The sequence below is a fragment of the Oncorhynchus kisutch genome, linkage group LG12 (genome assembly GCF_002021735.2).
Source record: "Oncorhynchus kisutch isolate 150728-3 linkage group LG12, Okis_V2, whole genome shotgun sequence".
In the NCBI taxonomy this organism is placed as follows: Eukaryota; Metazoa; Chordata; class Actinopteri; order Salmoniformes; family Salmonidae; genus Oncorhynchus; species Oncorhynchus kisutch.
Genome location: NC_034185.2, coordinates 31,777,789 through 31,795,278, shown reverse-complemented (window position 1 = coordinate 31,795,278; position 17,490 = coordinate 31,777,789). Strand labels below are relative to the sequence as shown.

The window sequence follows — 17,490 nt, the reverse complement described above, 5'->3', positions numbered from 1 at the left end:
TTCATCGTCGTTGATACTCTAATCTAATGGCTCACGCGGTTACATTTCATAAGATTTTATTACATGTCGTTTCTCCTTCTGCTGGATGGCTGTCCTGTGTCCTCGTTTTATGCACCGTGAGACTGAAAGTGGCGCTGTGAAGTTAACTCTCTACTGTACCTGTCGACCTGCCACTCGGCTCTTTGGGTTATTTGAAAAAGAATGTACAATGTCGCCGAATGTTGTACTGGATAAGAACGTCAGCTAAGTGACTAAAATGTAAATGTGCAATGTAATGATTGTCCGAATTGGTTAGGGTAACCAAAGTGATTGATCATCAGCAGCATCTTTTGTAATGATGACCCCTCACAAGAGACTTGAAGAGCATGGCGATTTCCTGGTTGATCAGTCACTTTGTCAACTACTGAGGGGCTAACATCTATCGTAGATTTAGCTGTCTAAACTAGGGTTGATAAGAAAGTAAGTTAGGGGAAGTGTCCTTAATTGTGTTGTCATCTACTTATCGACCGGTACAGTGCACAACTGTAGTTCTTGAAATGGAGTCAGGCCCAGGTGTAGAATATTCTGTTCCTGCACTGTTCCTGTCACCTTCTTGTGGAACTCTCTCAGGACCAGAGGGTCGTTTCAGGTTGACAGTTTTAAAACATAGACAAAACATTCACAGACAAACATTAAGGACAGACACAACAGGTTGGCAGACATGCACAGACAAACACAGACACAGAAACAAGACCAGAAGAAGGAGGGGCGACAGTGGCTGGGTTTTAAACCACCACTGTTGCCCCTAAACACATAACAACAGTGGGCAGGGCGGGGCAGGGTTAGCCTGAGAGCAAAGTTATGGGTGGAATTAGAAGCATAGAAAATGGCTGCCAATCAAATTCACATGCATTAGCAAGAAGGAGGAGGAATCACCGAGAAAGTTACAGGAAGTTAGTCTTCTAGTCTACTGTACAGTCACGTACGTATGCATGCCACAAATGCCTTCTACTAGGAGCAACAGATATAGAATAGAAAAACAGATATACTTTGTGGCAATAAAATTATTTTTATGCCATCTGCATTCAAAACAGACATGTATATGCAGAAAGGCTGAGAGAAAGAAGGCGGGGTTGGATGGGGTTGGGTTGGGGTCGGGGTAGGATGTTGTGGGGGCGGGAGTCATTCTTTCACACACAACTTTCTTGAGACAGAATGGGGTTGCCTGCACAAGGCCCAAAAAAGGATGATGGCAAGAAAATATTTTGTTGCCTTTCATTTCCTGTTGTAAATCGAAAATGGGGGATGTTTCAGAATCAGTCTTTAATGGCGCAAAAAAACATAAACAAGAAGATGAGTAGGAGAAGTGTTGTTTTTTTTCAACCACCAAAATATCATGCGGCACAAGATGAGGCAAAACGGAGGGAGCAGCTCTATCCTGGTAGATGGGCGGATGAGGGCACCAAGATAAACAAATAAATGAGTCCGTACAACTCAAATGATAACAAATGAAACAGTAAGTCAGAAAAGGGTACAGCGGAGGAGAGATGTCCAGAATGCGCTTCACCATGGAACATTAAAAGATTCAAATGAGAAAGAAACAAAACAAATAAAAAAAAACAATGTCATGCAACTGTTAACAAAACCGGAAGCAGGGGATCAGAATGAGGATATGAATTTCTGTGTCAACATGGTGAGAGGTATGTATGACTGTGTACGACTAAATGTAGTTCACTATTATCATCACTATATGAGGAGGGGGGGGGGGGGTACCAAGTTGACTCAATTCTGACTAACAAGTTCATAGTATACTGTAGTTACTGACTTACTAACATTTTTGCTTTTGAGAAAAGTTGGGTTTTAAGTTTGAACGTTACACTTTCAAGTTGTTCAAGCTGTCAGCCATGTCCATTTCATTTCTTTTAGGGTAAATACAGATGTTGTAACTCCATGACACAAGATAACATAAAGTTATCGTATGTATGGCTTTGCAGAGGAAAGTACTTTCTCCCGACAATAGTCAAATCGAAAAGACCACGTACAGAAAAAGATAACATTCCTGCTAAAAAACCTTATGCGCAATTTCCACGCTACGAATGTTACAAGAAAACTACAAGATGACAAAGCTCTAGAGATGATAAACTGTGGAATTACTTCCTTATCCCTGTGCACATATTCAGAAACCTATCTAAAAACATAAATATATAAATAAATAAGCAGAATCGTCGATCCATGATCTTCTACCAGGAATAACAGAATAGGCGAACACAGCATTTCAATTGGTCTTAATGGAATCTGCTTCACATTGTGCTCCGTGAAAAGTGGACATATGTTTCGTAATTAGCCCGGGCATATTTAGGCAGATTAGTGGGGCATTAATTAGTGTTCTATGATGGCATTTTGAAGGACAGCCCAGTAATTAAAACGATTTTGCTCGCTAGTGAATGACTGCCACAGGGCTTCAGGGGAGGAGAGAGAGGGGGAAGAGGTCACTCACACCATAGATATACACTCACTCGCAAGTTTATCTAGTACAGGGTCGGAGCCCCCTTTGCCTCCAGAACAGCCTGAATTATCCAGGGGCATTCTACATGCTGTTGGTAACGTTCTACAGGGATGTTGGTCCATGCTGATGCGATGGCATTACGTAGTTGCTGCAGATTCATGCTGCGAACGGCCCGTTCCATCTCATCCCAAAGATGCTCTATTTGGTTGAGGTCTGGGGACTGCGCTGGCCACTCAAGTACAATGAACTCACTGTCATGTTCCAGGTGATGTTTTTCCACTCCTCAGTTGCCCAGTGGTGGTGATCGCGTGCCGACTGAGGCCGCTTCTTCTTGTTTTTAGCTGATAGGAATGGAACCCACTGCAATAGCCCATCCGTGACAAGGATCGACGAGTTGTGCGTTCCCGGAGATGCGTTTCCGAGATGTACTGAGACATTATTTGTGTGATTGTGGCACATCTGTTAGCTTGCACGATTCTTGCCATTCTCCTTCGACCTCTCTCATCAACGAGCTGTTTTCGCCCACAGGACTGCATGTTTGTTCTGGTTTGTCGCACCATTCTCAGTAAACCCTAGTCATTTCTATTTCTGTGCTGGCTCACCCACTGAACCAGACAGTATTAGTTAGTACTTATTCATTCTCAGGAGCAATAGGAGTCCATCTGGGTTTATTATCAGACAACACAACTGGCTAAGCTCTGTTGGGAACATGATTGACAGCTTGATATGAATATTAACATGCATAAAACCCTAAACCCAAGTCGTCTCAAAACAAGTGACATGTTTCCATTTAAAACACACTTAATTATCACCTCTGGTGTAATGTGTTATGATTATTTCACACTACTGTAGAGGGAAGTGAGAGTTACAGTGCCTTCAGAAAGTATTCATACCCCTTGACTCGTTCCACATTTGGTTGTGTTACAGCTTGAATTCTAAATTGATCCAAAAATAAATAAATGGACAAATTGAAAACATTTTTTTAGCCATTTTTGCAAATGTATTGAAAATAAATATCTAATTTGCATAAGTATTCACACCCCTGTGCCATGACACTCCAAATTCAGTTGGCTTTCCGACCAAACCCAAGCAACCGGTATTGTGAATACTTAGTTAAATGAGACATTTCTGTACTTAATTTTTTAAATACTTTGTCTAAAAACATATTTTCACTTTGTCATTATGGGGTACTGTGTGAAGATTGGTAGAAATGATCATGTATATTTAATAAATTTTGAGTTCAGGCTGTAACACAACAATATGTGGAATAAGTAAATTCACATTTTCTAAAGTCCCCGTACATCTCACTTTAACCTGGTGTCAAAACTATATGTGTTATAGGAGGGGAGAGAGAAAAACGATGCGCACAGAAATTCGAGGATATCTGTTCTCTATTAGAATGTTTCAGGTAAGGCAAGCCTCCGACGTATAAGGAAACAAAGGAGAAAACAGGAGAAAGAGAGAGGAGGAGGACTGGGTCCGTTGCAGTTAGTCTGCCACATATCACAATATCTATGCTGAAAGCATTTTGTTCTTCGAAAAATAGATCTCAAAATGTATCCTTTGTGGAGAAGACGCACACACACGCACAGCAAGAAACATGTCAACCATGTACAACAGGACAGATACATTTTGAAGCATCAGTTTGGACAGGTGAACATGGAGCTTGATACTAATTTTGTACTTTTTGATTGAAAGTTTGCTCTCTTGAATGCTGAGAGAACAAAATTAGTATTAACAGTTTTTAACCATGTTAACGACCAAAGGCCCCATAGCTAAGTGTAACTTAAATTAGAGACTATACTTAAACTATATCACTGACTATAGGCTATCACGCTATACTATATGTGGGTGCGTCTAGAACTATGTATATATGCAGTTACTTACAGATTGGAGCCTAAACATAACTTCAAACTTTTCTACAGAGGGCATGCTAAGGATATTATCTTACTTTCATCCAACTCCAAAGTGCTTAGAGCTCTTTCCACTCTCCATTTAGCTAAAACCGTAGACTCGTGCTACCGCGTCTCTCGGTGCTTTTAGGGAGTCTTTTACAGTTACACTTTAGGCTCCCGTGGGACATGATGCTTAGAGGAGAACGAACCTCTCTTTTTGGTTTGGGTTGCAAATCAAAGTAAGAAAGAAAGAACGACTGGTAGCTCTGAGCAAGCACAACTCGACACACCCATCCCACCTGCGTGTCCGGAATCACACTCCTCCAGATCCTCGTCGTCGCTGGAACACTCTGCCGACGATACTATGTCATCTGTCGTCTGCTGGTGGAAGGGAGACACAGAGACGCACAGAGACAGACAGACGGAGAGAAGACGTCAAAAGAACATGGTGAGACCGAACAGCACATTGAGTCACGAACACACACTGGGAATCACCACAAGTTAAATATATCTGTATGGAGGCTGTTTTGAATCGGGCCGAGCGGAGAAAATCTGAACAAATTGGACAGTTCTCGATTTCCTTGTCCCAAATCTTTTATTCCGTCCATCCTCAACCCCAGGACGTGGGTGCTCACATTACACCATGATTCCCGAGTCGATCCCGCCCTACGTTTCTCGGTTGTCAAAGGAAAAAAATGCCGACATGCAACCGGCGAGCTGCTTTATTGTTATGTGGAGAAACATCCAGAATATGGACCCGCAAATGGTTGGACAGACTTGAACTTTTAGGGTAATGATATCACTTTTATAATAGAAAAACAGGTTGCTACAGGGGATAGGCTATTTTATTCCAGCCTTTATCTTTTGGTTTCTGTCATGGTAGGACGCAGAGGTAATATTGAAAAGGCTGCGTTCTCTCCACAGCTTCATCAATCTGTCTTCTGTTACCTCGGTCCACACGGTGTGTGTGGTTGTTGCTTTCCTCTTCACCATGATTGGGCGAGTTTGTTGAGCATGGCCCGGTACCCCCGGGTGGGTGGAGATTTCACTTAAAGACCAATAGAATGGTCTAAATTGTACAAACTCCGCCCATCCGGGTTTTGGTCTCACACGCTGAGTGCTTCTTGGCTATTGGCAGTAGTCCTTGCCCAATCTCGTCGTGGCCCTGCTCATACTACAATATGCTCATTAAAAAATTACTGGGACATCCAGCAAGGGTCTGGAGGATGGAACAGCTATCATCGGTGCGTCCTTGACACGCTCAAACTACACGAGTTCCCAAGTACTGATCCTAGCCCAAGTTCATAGGGTTTAACCCTGATCAGGAACATTTGTTGGGAACGGCAAAAACGTGTCAGATTCGTGGCAAAATGGTGTTGTGCCCGGAAACAATCCCCTACTACCATCCCACTCAAGGACATCTAGCCAGCTTTATACTGTACGGAATATTCCAGCCCGGGCTGAGCGCCCTACAGTATATATCATCTCAAGTCAAACATCTTTCATTGTGTTTATTATTCTTTACATAGTGTTCTCTCCTCCCTCTCTGCCTGCAGATTGTTTTCCTTTTAGCGTTCCTCTCCTTCCTGCTCAAGTTATTTACAGCCTGCTCCTCCTCTCCTCCTTCCTCTGCAATCAATGGGCTCTCATGAAACACCCAGAGCCACAGATCAGCCTTGTCCTACTGAAACGCTGTGATTTGTGCAGCAGAGAGGGGGAATGGTCGGGGGACGGTGAGTGGATCCCAAATCGCACCCTATTCCCTATTAGTGCACTACGTTTGACCAGGGCACATAGGGCTCTGGTCAAAATTTGTGCACTATATAGGGAATAGGGTGCCATTTGGGATACAGACGGATTTGAGGCGATTGCCGACCGGGTGGATTATCAGCCAACCTCCACTATCCCACAATTCAGATTTATCCCCCTCGCCTCTTCTCTCGGGCCTCACCTGGGGAGGACAGAGTGGTCGTATTTCAGCATGGCGGGGAGACGGCGTTTATTAGAAGGGATCAGCAGGTAGATAAAATAAGAGGTTGTCCAGAGCAGGGTTAGGAAATCACAGCGCTGATTGAGTTTGCAGAGCTGGACCACCACGCTGCCTGCTAGGCTCTAAATATCATGAGTTTGACAGACTAATGAAACGCGGCTGCTGCTGCCCGGCCACCTCCTCCGCCATCTCCATGATAGCTGTAGCCGGCCCAGGAGAAGGCAATGCAGGCAGTTGGAGGCTCACCACCATGGCCCGGAGATGCCGGCGAATACACGCACTCCACGGTTAGGGAGTCTATTTATTATAATATATTCAGAGAGAGAGAGAGAGAGAGGGGGGGGGGGAGAAGCGAGAGGGAGAGAGATAGAGATAGTAGGGAGAGAGAGAGGGGGGGGGGGGGAGGAGAGGGGAGAGAGAGAGAGAGGGGGAGAGAGAGGNGGGGGGGGGGGGGGGGGGGAGCGGGGAGGGAGACCTATGAAACGACTAGGTAAAAAATGACATAGATGGGGGTGAATGTGTACGTCAGTTGCCATGTCCATGTAAAGGTGGCACGAAGCGGCCGGGCGGCATTAGAGCTTTTGGCTGTAAGGAAGGGATGGGGACATACAAACCATGAGCATGTACATGCCCATATACAGAAGAGAACAGCACTTTCAACACAGTTTTTTTTTACAAACCCTAAGCTGCAACTTCTTTCTTTGCCATGCACAAATTAATAATCAATGAATTCATTCTAATCCAAATGTAATCAAAATTGCTAATTTAAATAACAGGAAAGAATATATCAGTGTAAGAACAGCTTTGAAACAATTTGAAACAGATAGTGGTGAGGATACTGCATTTGAGTTTTTTTCAATTTTTTCTTAATAAAATGATTTCGGAATCTGTTATTGTACAATGGGTCAGGTGTTTTGGGGAACCAATCAGAGCTGTGGATTCCAACCACAGTTGACCAATCAAAATCATTAGAAAAAATGAAGCAAGTACTCATTAAAATTATGTCTTCATAACATTATCAATAGTACTTCTAAGCTAATTATCAGATTGTAAAAGAGGTAATTTGGAGCAATTTCAGTAATTAACATAGATATCCACATATATGTATATTTACATATATGTACAAACAGACAAATCAAAAAAACAATTGGCAAGCAAAAATTCAAAGCATAAAAAATTCTCACACACTATCAAAGATGAACAACCAGAAAGCACACACTGAGGCAGACGTAGAGAGGAGGGACAGTTCGTAGGGGAAATTGTCACCACCTTCATATAGTAACTAATAATAATAACATTATTATTAGTTATTTCTTTATGAAATACATATCTGTTGTTAGTATTTTTAAAACACAAAACAGGCGTGCAATCTGGGTGTACGTCAGAGAGAGGTTAGGTAATATTGGACATGTTTATATATTTGTTGTTTTTACCATTAGATTCATGGTTAGTGCATGCTTTAAGTAAGTTGCATTTAGGGAGAGTAATATACAGTAACAGTACAGCAAGCTGGGGGTCATGGTGTCAGGAGGGGGTTAAAGGTCACTAGAGGTCATTTACCAAAGGCTGTAGGGTATATTGTTTCAGGCAAAGAACCATTTACTATTACTTACATTAACCATCTGGTAGGAAGAAGGAAAACCATTTGTCATAGTCTTTACCTAATTAATCAACTTGGAAGTTAATTAATTAATGTCGTCTTTTATTACATTTAGTTTAGTTCAGTTTTATGCTAATGCATATCCAACAGCCTTTGCTTGACAGATAAACAATGTTCCGAGGATGTTCCACAAGAGGGCACAAGGAGATGGGGCTATCCAGACCCCATGGGGACAAGAACATTTCTTTTTAGATCTATAGTCCAGGTTCTTCTGCTTTGGCTCTGGAACAGTTCTCTGAGAGACGTGAGTGGATGAAATGGTATATTTAGGTTTATCACTATCGCTTTAATATCTTTAGTGTTATTGGTTGGTACTTGCCTTATGATGTCAATGTGCATGTCACGTTATTTAGCCAACAACATACAGGTTCCGTGGATCACCGCCAAGCCCAGGTGTGTAGTCTAGACAATGTACCCTGCTCTGTACACCAATTCAGCGTTTCTGTTGCCATTGTGTGGCTATGGTAATGTTTTAATCAGGAATCGGCTAGCTGCCTTGTTGGATAAACAGTAGCATCGCTCACTAAGTGATTTCAGAGTCTGTTTATCTCCATCTACCCTGTATCGTCTTGGCCTTGTTTGCATCCGTACGCTCACTCCTTCATTCCTGAACATCTAAAAGCTTTTGGCAATTGTTAGCTTTCCTGCTAGATCAACAAAACCTTTGCATCCCATCCGAAGGGAGCTGCCTGGGTGTGAGAGAGAGTGTGTGTGTGTGTGTTTCTGAGAGGTGTGTGTGGCTCTGGGAAGCAAAAGCCTGCCAGAGGACCTTGACGTTTTAGTAAACACTTTAATCCTCCGCGTTAGCTCTCTTACTAGCGCTGCACATTTCACAGTGTTTTACCTCAGCGCAACACTGCACTGCACGTTCTAATGAGTTTGCTTAACGAGACGCCGTTCGTATTCGTTTTCTCAGCTAATGTCAAGACGGAGGGGCTTTGTGCTAAGCCTACAGTGTACACTTCAGCAGACCTGGAGGTACACTAGTTAGTGTTTCCTTTCTCTTTTTCTCGCTCTCTTTCTTTCTCCATGGTGATGAAGTCTGGAAAGAAAGCCCCGAGACTAAATGGGGAAGCAGCATGATGCACTAACATTCTGACGCCATCCTTTAAAAACAAAGTGTTCCTTCAGACAGACGAACGCTGTGATGTAGGATGAGTCATACTAGACGGGACAAAAGCAGATTGAACAAGACCGTTCTCGACCTCACTAAATCAACTCAAATGTTATTGGTCACGTACACATACAGTACATCCACCCCGATCATCCTCCTAGGGAACCAGGATGTTGGTCAAGATCTGCAGAGAGCTGCAGTAACTCTCCTCCCCAAGTTTCAGGTTTTATTAGCCGTATGTCCAGGATACACGCGGTAGTTGGAGTAGTCAAACGGTCTCACCAAGCCACACCCATCCCACTCACGTGACAAGGTTCAGAGCGAGAAAGTGTAGGCTGTATAGAAATAATGACACTAAAATAGAAAAAACACAAAACAAAATAGGGAGGATTTCCATCAGCCTAATCAAGGTATAGATTGCATCTTACATACCAGTGTTCAAACTTGTAAACAAGGCTGCATGGGATTTCTGTTCATGTGGGCAATATCGGCTTTAGGTATAATGCCAGGAGCCACTTCTTGATTTGACAGCTCTAATGCAGTTCCACCTCCGACACCGCCAAAACAACTGCTATGCGGATGTCGGCTAAAGCGGATCTGATTGAATCCAGCACTTACTGTCAGAGCATTATAAAGGGATATACAGCACCTGGGCTTATTATAACATACAGGTACATCGTGGAAGTCTGAGCTTTCTACCAAGCATTAACTTAAAAGTTCATATTTTCCGCTTGAGGTAAATCTCAGCAGCATACATTTAGGAGAAGATTGACAGCTTGTCAGAATACAGACAGCAAGAAGACTTCACCAGTTTGTGAGGAAGCACCAATGTCCTACTTTACAGGGGTGGGGAGGGGGGTTCATGGGGGTGTCCCTTATCCGGGCGTGTGGGTGGCACATGGCAGATAACCCAGGGGAGAGATTTTACTTTCAGGGGGGTGTCCTCCTGCCCTATCCCTTAATGGCAGATAGCTAGGATGTTTTTTTTGTCAGATTGTGCTGTCCTTTGTAGGACAGTGTGGCAGGCTGGCTGGGTGCACTCCGACCTATTAAATTGGCATCCTCCAGCCAGCCACCGCGGTGTAAAGCAGCAAAGCAAGTCCCCTGTCGGCCGGTCGATTTGTCGAAGGGCCATTAAGCTCACCTCACCGCTCCGATGACATGTCAGCTGAATAACCATTAAACTGATCTGGGGCCTGTGTCGAAGTGACAGTCAGCCCGACGGGGCCTGACGACAGCAGCTCCAGCCAGCCAAGGTCCACCGTAATGCCACTAGGCGGGAGAGAGAGAGAGTCACTGCTCCATCCCGCTCACAGTTCACTCTCTCCTCATCGCGCCCGTCGCCCACCTGACGCCCCCGCTTCGTCCTGGTCCTTCATATCATCAGCACTACCATCAGCGCTACGATAAAGAAATCATGGGCTACATCGCTCCCGATCTAACACAGCCTACTCAATGGCTTTTCTTTCCCTGTTTCCCTGCCGACTCATGTGTTAAAGAGACATGCAGAATTAGGTTAGTCCTCCATTAGATCGCTGGGCCTATTCATCGTCGTTGATACTCTAATCTAATGGCTCACGCGGTTACATTTCATAAGATTTTATTACATGTCGTTTCTCCTTCTGCTGGATGGCTGTCCTGTGTGTCCTCGTTTTATGCACCGTGAGACTGAAAGTGGCGCTGTGAAGTTAACTCTCTACTGTACCTGTCGACCTGCCACTCGGCTCTTTGGGTTATTTGAAAAAGAATGTACAATGTCGCCGAATGTTGTACTGGATAAGAACGTCAGCTAAGTGACTAAAATGTAAATGTGCAATGTAATGATTGTCCGAATTGGTTAGGGTAACCAAAGTGATTGATCATCAGCAGCATCTTTTGTAATGATGACCCCTCACAAGAGACTTGAAGAGCATGGCGATTTCCTGGTTGATCAGTCACTTTGTCAACTACTGAGGGGCTAACATCTATCGTAGATTTAGCTGTCTAAACTAGGGTTGATAAGAAAGTAAGTTAGGGGAAGTGTCCTTAATTGTGTTGTCATCTACTTATCGACCGGTACAGTGCACAACTGTAGTTCTTGAAATGGAGTCAGGCCCAGGTGTAGAATATTCTGTTCCTGCACTGTTCCTGTCACCTTCTTGTGTGAACTCTCTCAGGACCAGAGGGTCGTTTCAGGTTGACAGTTTTAAAACATAGACAAAACATTCACAGACAAACATTAAGGACAGACACAACAGGTTGGCAGACATGCACAGACAAACACAGACACAGAAACAAGACCAGAAGAAGGAGGGCGACAGTGGCTGGGTTTTAAACACCACTGTTGCCCCTAAACACATAACAACAGTGGGCAGGGCGGGGCAGGGTTAGCCTGAGAGCAAAGTTATGGGTGGAATTAGAAGCATAGAAAATGGCTGCCAATCAAATTCACATGCATTAGCAAGAAGGAGGAGGAATCACCGAGAAAGTTACAGGAAGTTAGTCTTCTAGTCTACTGTACAGTCACGTACGTATGCATGCCACAAATGCCTTCTACTAGGAGCAACAGATATAGAATAGAAAAACAGATATACTTTGTGGCAATAAAATTATTTTTATGCCATCTGCATTCAAAACAGACATGTATATGCAGAAAGGCTGAGAGAAAGAAGGCGGGGTTGGATGGGGTTGGGTTGGGGTCGGGGTAGGATGTTGTGGGGGCGGGAGTCATTCTTTCACACACAACTTTCTTGAGACAGAATGGGGTTGCCTGCACAAGGCCCAAAAAAGGATGATGGCAAGAAAATATTTTGTTGCCTTTCATTTCCTGTTGTAAATCGAAAATGGGGGATGTTTCAGAATCAGTCTTTAATGGCGCAAAAAAACATAAACAAGAAGATGAGTAGGAGAAGTGTTTTTTTTTTTCAACCACCAAAATATCATGCGGCACAAGATGAGGCAAAACGGAGGGAGCAGCTCTATCCTGGTAGATGGGCGGATGAGGGCACCAAGATAAACAAATAAATGAGTCCGTACAACTCAAATGATAACAAATGAAACAGTAAGTCAGAAAAGGGTACAGCGGAGGAGAGATGTCCAGAATGCGCTTCACCATGGAACATTAAAAGATTCAAATGAGAAAGAAACAAAACAAATAAAAAAAAACAATGTCATGCAACTGTTAACAAAACCGGAAGCAGGGGATCAGAATGAGGATATGAATTTCTGTGTCAACATGGTGAGAGGTATGTATGACTGTGTACGACTAAATGTAGTTCACTATTATCATCACTATATGAGGAGGGGGGGGGGGGGTACCAAGTTGACTCAATTCTGACTAACAAGTTCATAGTATACTGTAGTTACTGACTTACTAACATTTTTGCTTTTGAGAAAAGTTGGGTTTTAAGTTTGAACGTTACACTTTCAAGTTGTTCAAGCTGTCAGCCATGTCCATTTCATTTCTTTTAGGGTAAATACAGATGTTGTAACTCCATGACACAAGATAACATAAAGTTATCGTATGTATGGCTTTGCAGAGGAAAGTACTTTCTCCCGACAATAGTCAAATCGAAAAGACCACGTACAGAAAAAGATAACATTCCTGCTAAAAACCTTATGCGCAATTTCCACGCTACGAATGTTACAAGAAAACTACAAGATGACAAAGCTCTAGAGATGATAAACTGTGGAATTACTTCCTTATCCCTGTGCACATATTCAGAAACCTATCTAAAAACATAAATATATAAATAAATAAGCAGAATCGTCGATCCATGATCTTCTACCAGGAATAACAGAATAGGCGAACACAGCATTTCAATTGGTCTTAATGGAATCTGCTTCACATTGTGCTCCGTGAAAAGTGGACATATGTTTCGTAATTAGCCCGGGCATATTTAGGCAGATTAGTGGGGCATTAATTAGTGTTCTATGATGGCATTTTGAAGGACAGCCCAGTAATTAAAACGATTTTGCTCGCTAGTGAATGACTGCCACAGGGCTTCAGGGGAGGAGAGAGAGGGGGAGAGGTCACTCACACCATAGATATACACTCACTCGCAAGTTTATCTAGTACAGTACAGGTCGGAGCCCCCTTTGCCTCCAGAACAGCCTGAATTATCCAGGGGCATTCTACATGCTGTTGGTAACGTTCTACAGGGATGTTGGTCCATGCTGATGCGATGGCATTACGTAGTTGCTGCAGATTCATGCTGCGAACGGCCCGTTCCATCTCATCCCAAAGATGCTCTATTTGGTTGAGGTCTGGGGACTGCGCTGGCCACTCAAGTACAATGAACTCACTGTCATGTTCCAGGTGATGTTTTTCCACTCCTCAGTTGCCCAGTGGTGGTGATCGCGTGCCGACTGAGGCCGCTTCTTCTTGTTTTTAGCTGATAGGAATGGAACCCACTGCAATAGCCCATCCGTGACAAGGATCGACGAGTTGTGCGTTCCCGGAGATGCGTTTCCGAGATGTACTGAGACATTATTTGTGTGATTGTGGCACATCTGTTAGCTTGCACGATTCTTGCCATTCTCCTTCGACCTCTCTCATCAACGAGCTGTTTTCGCCCACAGGACTGCATGTTTGTTCTGGTTTGTCGCACCATTCTCAGTAAACCCTAGTCATTTCTATTTCTGTGCTGGCTCACCCACTGAACCAGACAGTATTAGTTAGTACTTATTCATTCTCAGGAGCAATAGGAGTCCATCTGGGTTTATTATCAGACAACACAACTGGCTAAGCTCTGTTGGGAACATGATTGACAGCTTGATATGAATATTAACATGCATAAAACCCTAAACCCAAGTCGTCTCAAAACAAGTGACATGTTTCCATTTAAAACACACTTAATTATCACCTCTGGTGTAATGTGTTATGATTATTTCACACTACTGTAGAGGGAAGTGAGAGTTACAGTGCCTTCAGAAAGTATTCATACCCCTTGACTCGTTCCACATTTGGTTGTGTTACAGCTTGAATTCTAAATTGATCCAAAAATAAATAAATGGACAAATTGAAAACATTTTTTTAGCCATTTTTGCAAATGTATTGAAAATAAATATCTAATTTGCATAAGTATTCACACCCCTGTGCCATGACACTCCAAATTCAGTTGGCTTTCCGACCAAACCCAAGCAACCGGTATTGTGAATACTTAGTTAAATGAGACATTTCTGTACTTAATTTTTTAAATACTTTGTCTAAAAACATATTTTCACTTTGTCATTATGGGTACTGTGTGAAGATTGGTAGAAATGATCATGTATATTTAATAAATTTTGAGTTCAGGCTGTAACACAACAATATGTGGAATAAGTAAATTCACATTTTCTAAAGTCCCCGTACATCTCACTTTAACCTGGTGTCAAAACTATATGTGTTATAGGAGGGGAGAGAGAAAAACGATGCGCACAGAAATTCGAGGATATCTGTTCTCTATTAGAATGTTTCAGGTAAGGCAAGCCTCCGACGTATAAGGAAACAAAGGAGAAAACAGGAGAAAGAGAGAGGAGGAGGACTGGGTCCGTTGCAGTTAGTCTGCCACATATCACAATATCTATGCTGAAAGCATTTTGTTCTTCGAAAAATAGATCTCAAAATGTATCCTTTGTGGAGAAGACGCACACACACGCACAGCAAGAACATGTCAACCATGTACAACAGGACAGATACATTTTGAAGCATCAGTTTGGACAGGTGAACATGGAGCTTGATACTAATTTTGTACTTTTTGATTGAAAGTTTGCTCTCTTGAATGCTGAGAGAACAAAATTAGTATTAACAGTTTTTAACCATGTTAACGACCAAAGGCCCCATAGCTAAGTGTAACTTAAATTAGAGACTATACTTAAACTATATCACTGACTATAGGCTATCACGCTATACTATATGTGGGTGCGTCTAGAACTATGTATATATGCAGTTACTTACAGATTGGAGCCTAAACATAACTTCAAACTTTTCTACAGAGGGCATGCTAAGGATATTATCTTACTTTCATCCAACTCCAAAGTGCTTAGAGCTCTTTCCACTCTCCATTTAGCTAAAACCGTAGACTCGTGCTACCGCGTCTCTCGGTGCTTTTAGGGAGTCTTTTACAGTTACACTTTAGGCTCCCGTGGGACATGATGCTTAGAGGAGAACGAACCTCTCTTTTTGGTTTGGGTTGCAAATCAAAGTAAGAAAGAAAGAACGACTGGTAGCTCTGAGCAAGCACAACTCGACACACCCCATCCCACCTGCGTGTCCGGAATCACACTCCTCCAGATCCTCGTCGTCGCTGGAACACTCTGCCGACGATACTATGTCATCTGTCGTCTGCTGGTGGAAGGGAGACACAGAGACGCACAGAGACAGACAGACGGAGAGAAGACGTCAAAAGAACATGGTGAGACCGAACAGCACATTGAGTCACGAACACACACTGGGAATCACCACAAGTTAAATATATCTGTATGGAGGCTGTTTTGAATCGGGCCGAGCGGAGAAAATCTGAACAAATTGGACAGTTCTCGATTTCCTTGTCCCAAATCTTTTATTCCGTCCATCCTCAACCCCAGGACGTGGGTGCTCACATTACACCATGATTCCCGAGTCGATCCCGCCCTACGTTTCTCGTTTGTCAAAGGAAAAAAATGCCGACATGCAACCGGCGAGCTGCTTTATTGTTATGTGGAGAAACATCCAGAATATGGACCCGCAAATGGTTGGACAGACTTGAACTTTTAGGGTAATGATATCACTTTTATAATAGAAAACAGGTTGCTACAGGGGATAGGCTATTTTATTCCAGCCTTTATCTTTTGGTTTCTGTCATGGTAGGACGCAGAGGTAATATTGAAAAGGCTGCGTTCTCTCCACAGTCTTCATCAATCTGTCTTCTGTTACCTCGTCCACACGGTGTGTGTGGTTGTTGCTTTCCTCTTCACCATGATTGGGCGAGTTTGTTGAGCATGGCCCGGTACCCGGGTGGGTGGAGATTTCACTTAAAGACCAATAAATGGTCTAAATTGTACAAACTCCGCCCATCCGGGTTTTGGTCTCACACGCTGAGTGCTTCTTGGCTATTGGCAGTAGTCCTTGCCCAATCTCGTCGTGGCCCTGCTCATACTACAATATGCTCATTAAAAATTACTGGGACATCCAGCAAGGGTCTGGAGGATGGAACAGCTATCATCGGTGCGTCCTTGACACGCTCAAACTACACGAGTTCCCAAGTACTGATCCTAGCCCAAGTTTCATAGGGTTTAACCCTGATCAGGAACATTTGTTGGGAACGGCAAAACGTGTCAGATTCGTGGCAAAATGGTGTTGTGCCCGGAAACAATCCCCTACTACCATCCCACTCAGGACATCTAGCCAGCTTTATACTGTACGGAATATTCAGCCCGGGCTGAGCGCCCTACAGTATATATCATCTCAAGTCAAACATCTTTCATTGTGTTTATTATTCTTTACATAGTGTTCTCTCCTCCCTCTCTGCCTGCAGATTGTTTTCCTTTTAGCGTTCCTCTCCTTCCTGCTCAAGTTATTTACAGCCTGCCTCCTCCTCTCCTCCTTCCTCTGCAATCAATGGGCTCTCATGAAACACCCAGAGCCACAGATCAGCCTTGTCCTACTGAAACGCTGTGATTTGTGCAGCAGAGAGGGGGAATGGTCGGGGGACGGTGAGTGGATCCCAAATCGCACCCTATTCCCTATTAGTGCACTACGTTTGACCAGGGCACATAGGGCTCTGGTCAAAATTTGTGCACTATATAGGGAATAGGGTGCCATTTGGGATACAGACGGATTTGAGGCGATTGCCGACCGGGTGGATTATCAGCCAACCTCCACTATCCCACAATTCAGATTTATCCCCTCGCCTCTTCTCTCGGGCCTCACCTGGGGAGGACAGAGGGGTCGTATTTCAGCATGGCGGGGAGCGGCGTTTATTAGAAGGGATCAGCAGGTAGATAAAATAAGAGGTGTCACAGAGCAGGGTTATGAAATCACAGCGCTGATTGAGTTTGCAGAGCTGGACCACCACGCTGCCTGCTAGGCTCTAAATATCATTGAGTTTGACAGACTAATGAAACGCGGCTGCTGCTGCCGGCACCTCCTCCGCCATCTCCATGATAGCTGTAGCCGCCCAGGAGAAGGCATGCAGGCAGTTAGGCTCACCACCATGGCCCTGATATGCCGGCGAATACACGCACTCCACGGTTAGGGAGTCTATTTATTATAATATATTCAGAGAGAGAGAGAGAGAGAGAGGGGGGGGAGAGCGAGAGGGAGAGAGAGAGAGAGAGAGGGAGAGAGAGAGGGGGGGGGGGGAGAGAGGGAGAGGAGAGAGAGGGGGGAGAGAGAGGGGGGGGGGG

The 17,490-nt window shown here is 43.8% G+C and overlaps 1 protein-coding gene across 1 annotated transcript in view; it reads right to left on the bottom strand.

The window, feature by feature from the left end:
• The window catches only part of LOC109901393 (neurexin-3b), a 524,234-nt gene that overhangs the window by 9,953 nt on the left and 496,791 nt on the right, over positions 1-17,490 (bottom strand). The window contains exon 24 of the mRNA XM_031837378.1: positions 15,370-15,451. Coding sequence (XP_031693238.1) covers positions 15,370-15,451 — 82 coding nt within the window. The remainder of the gene's footprint in view (positions 1-15,369; positions 15,452-17,490) is intronic.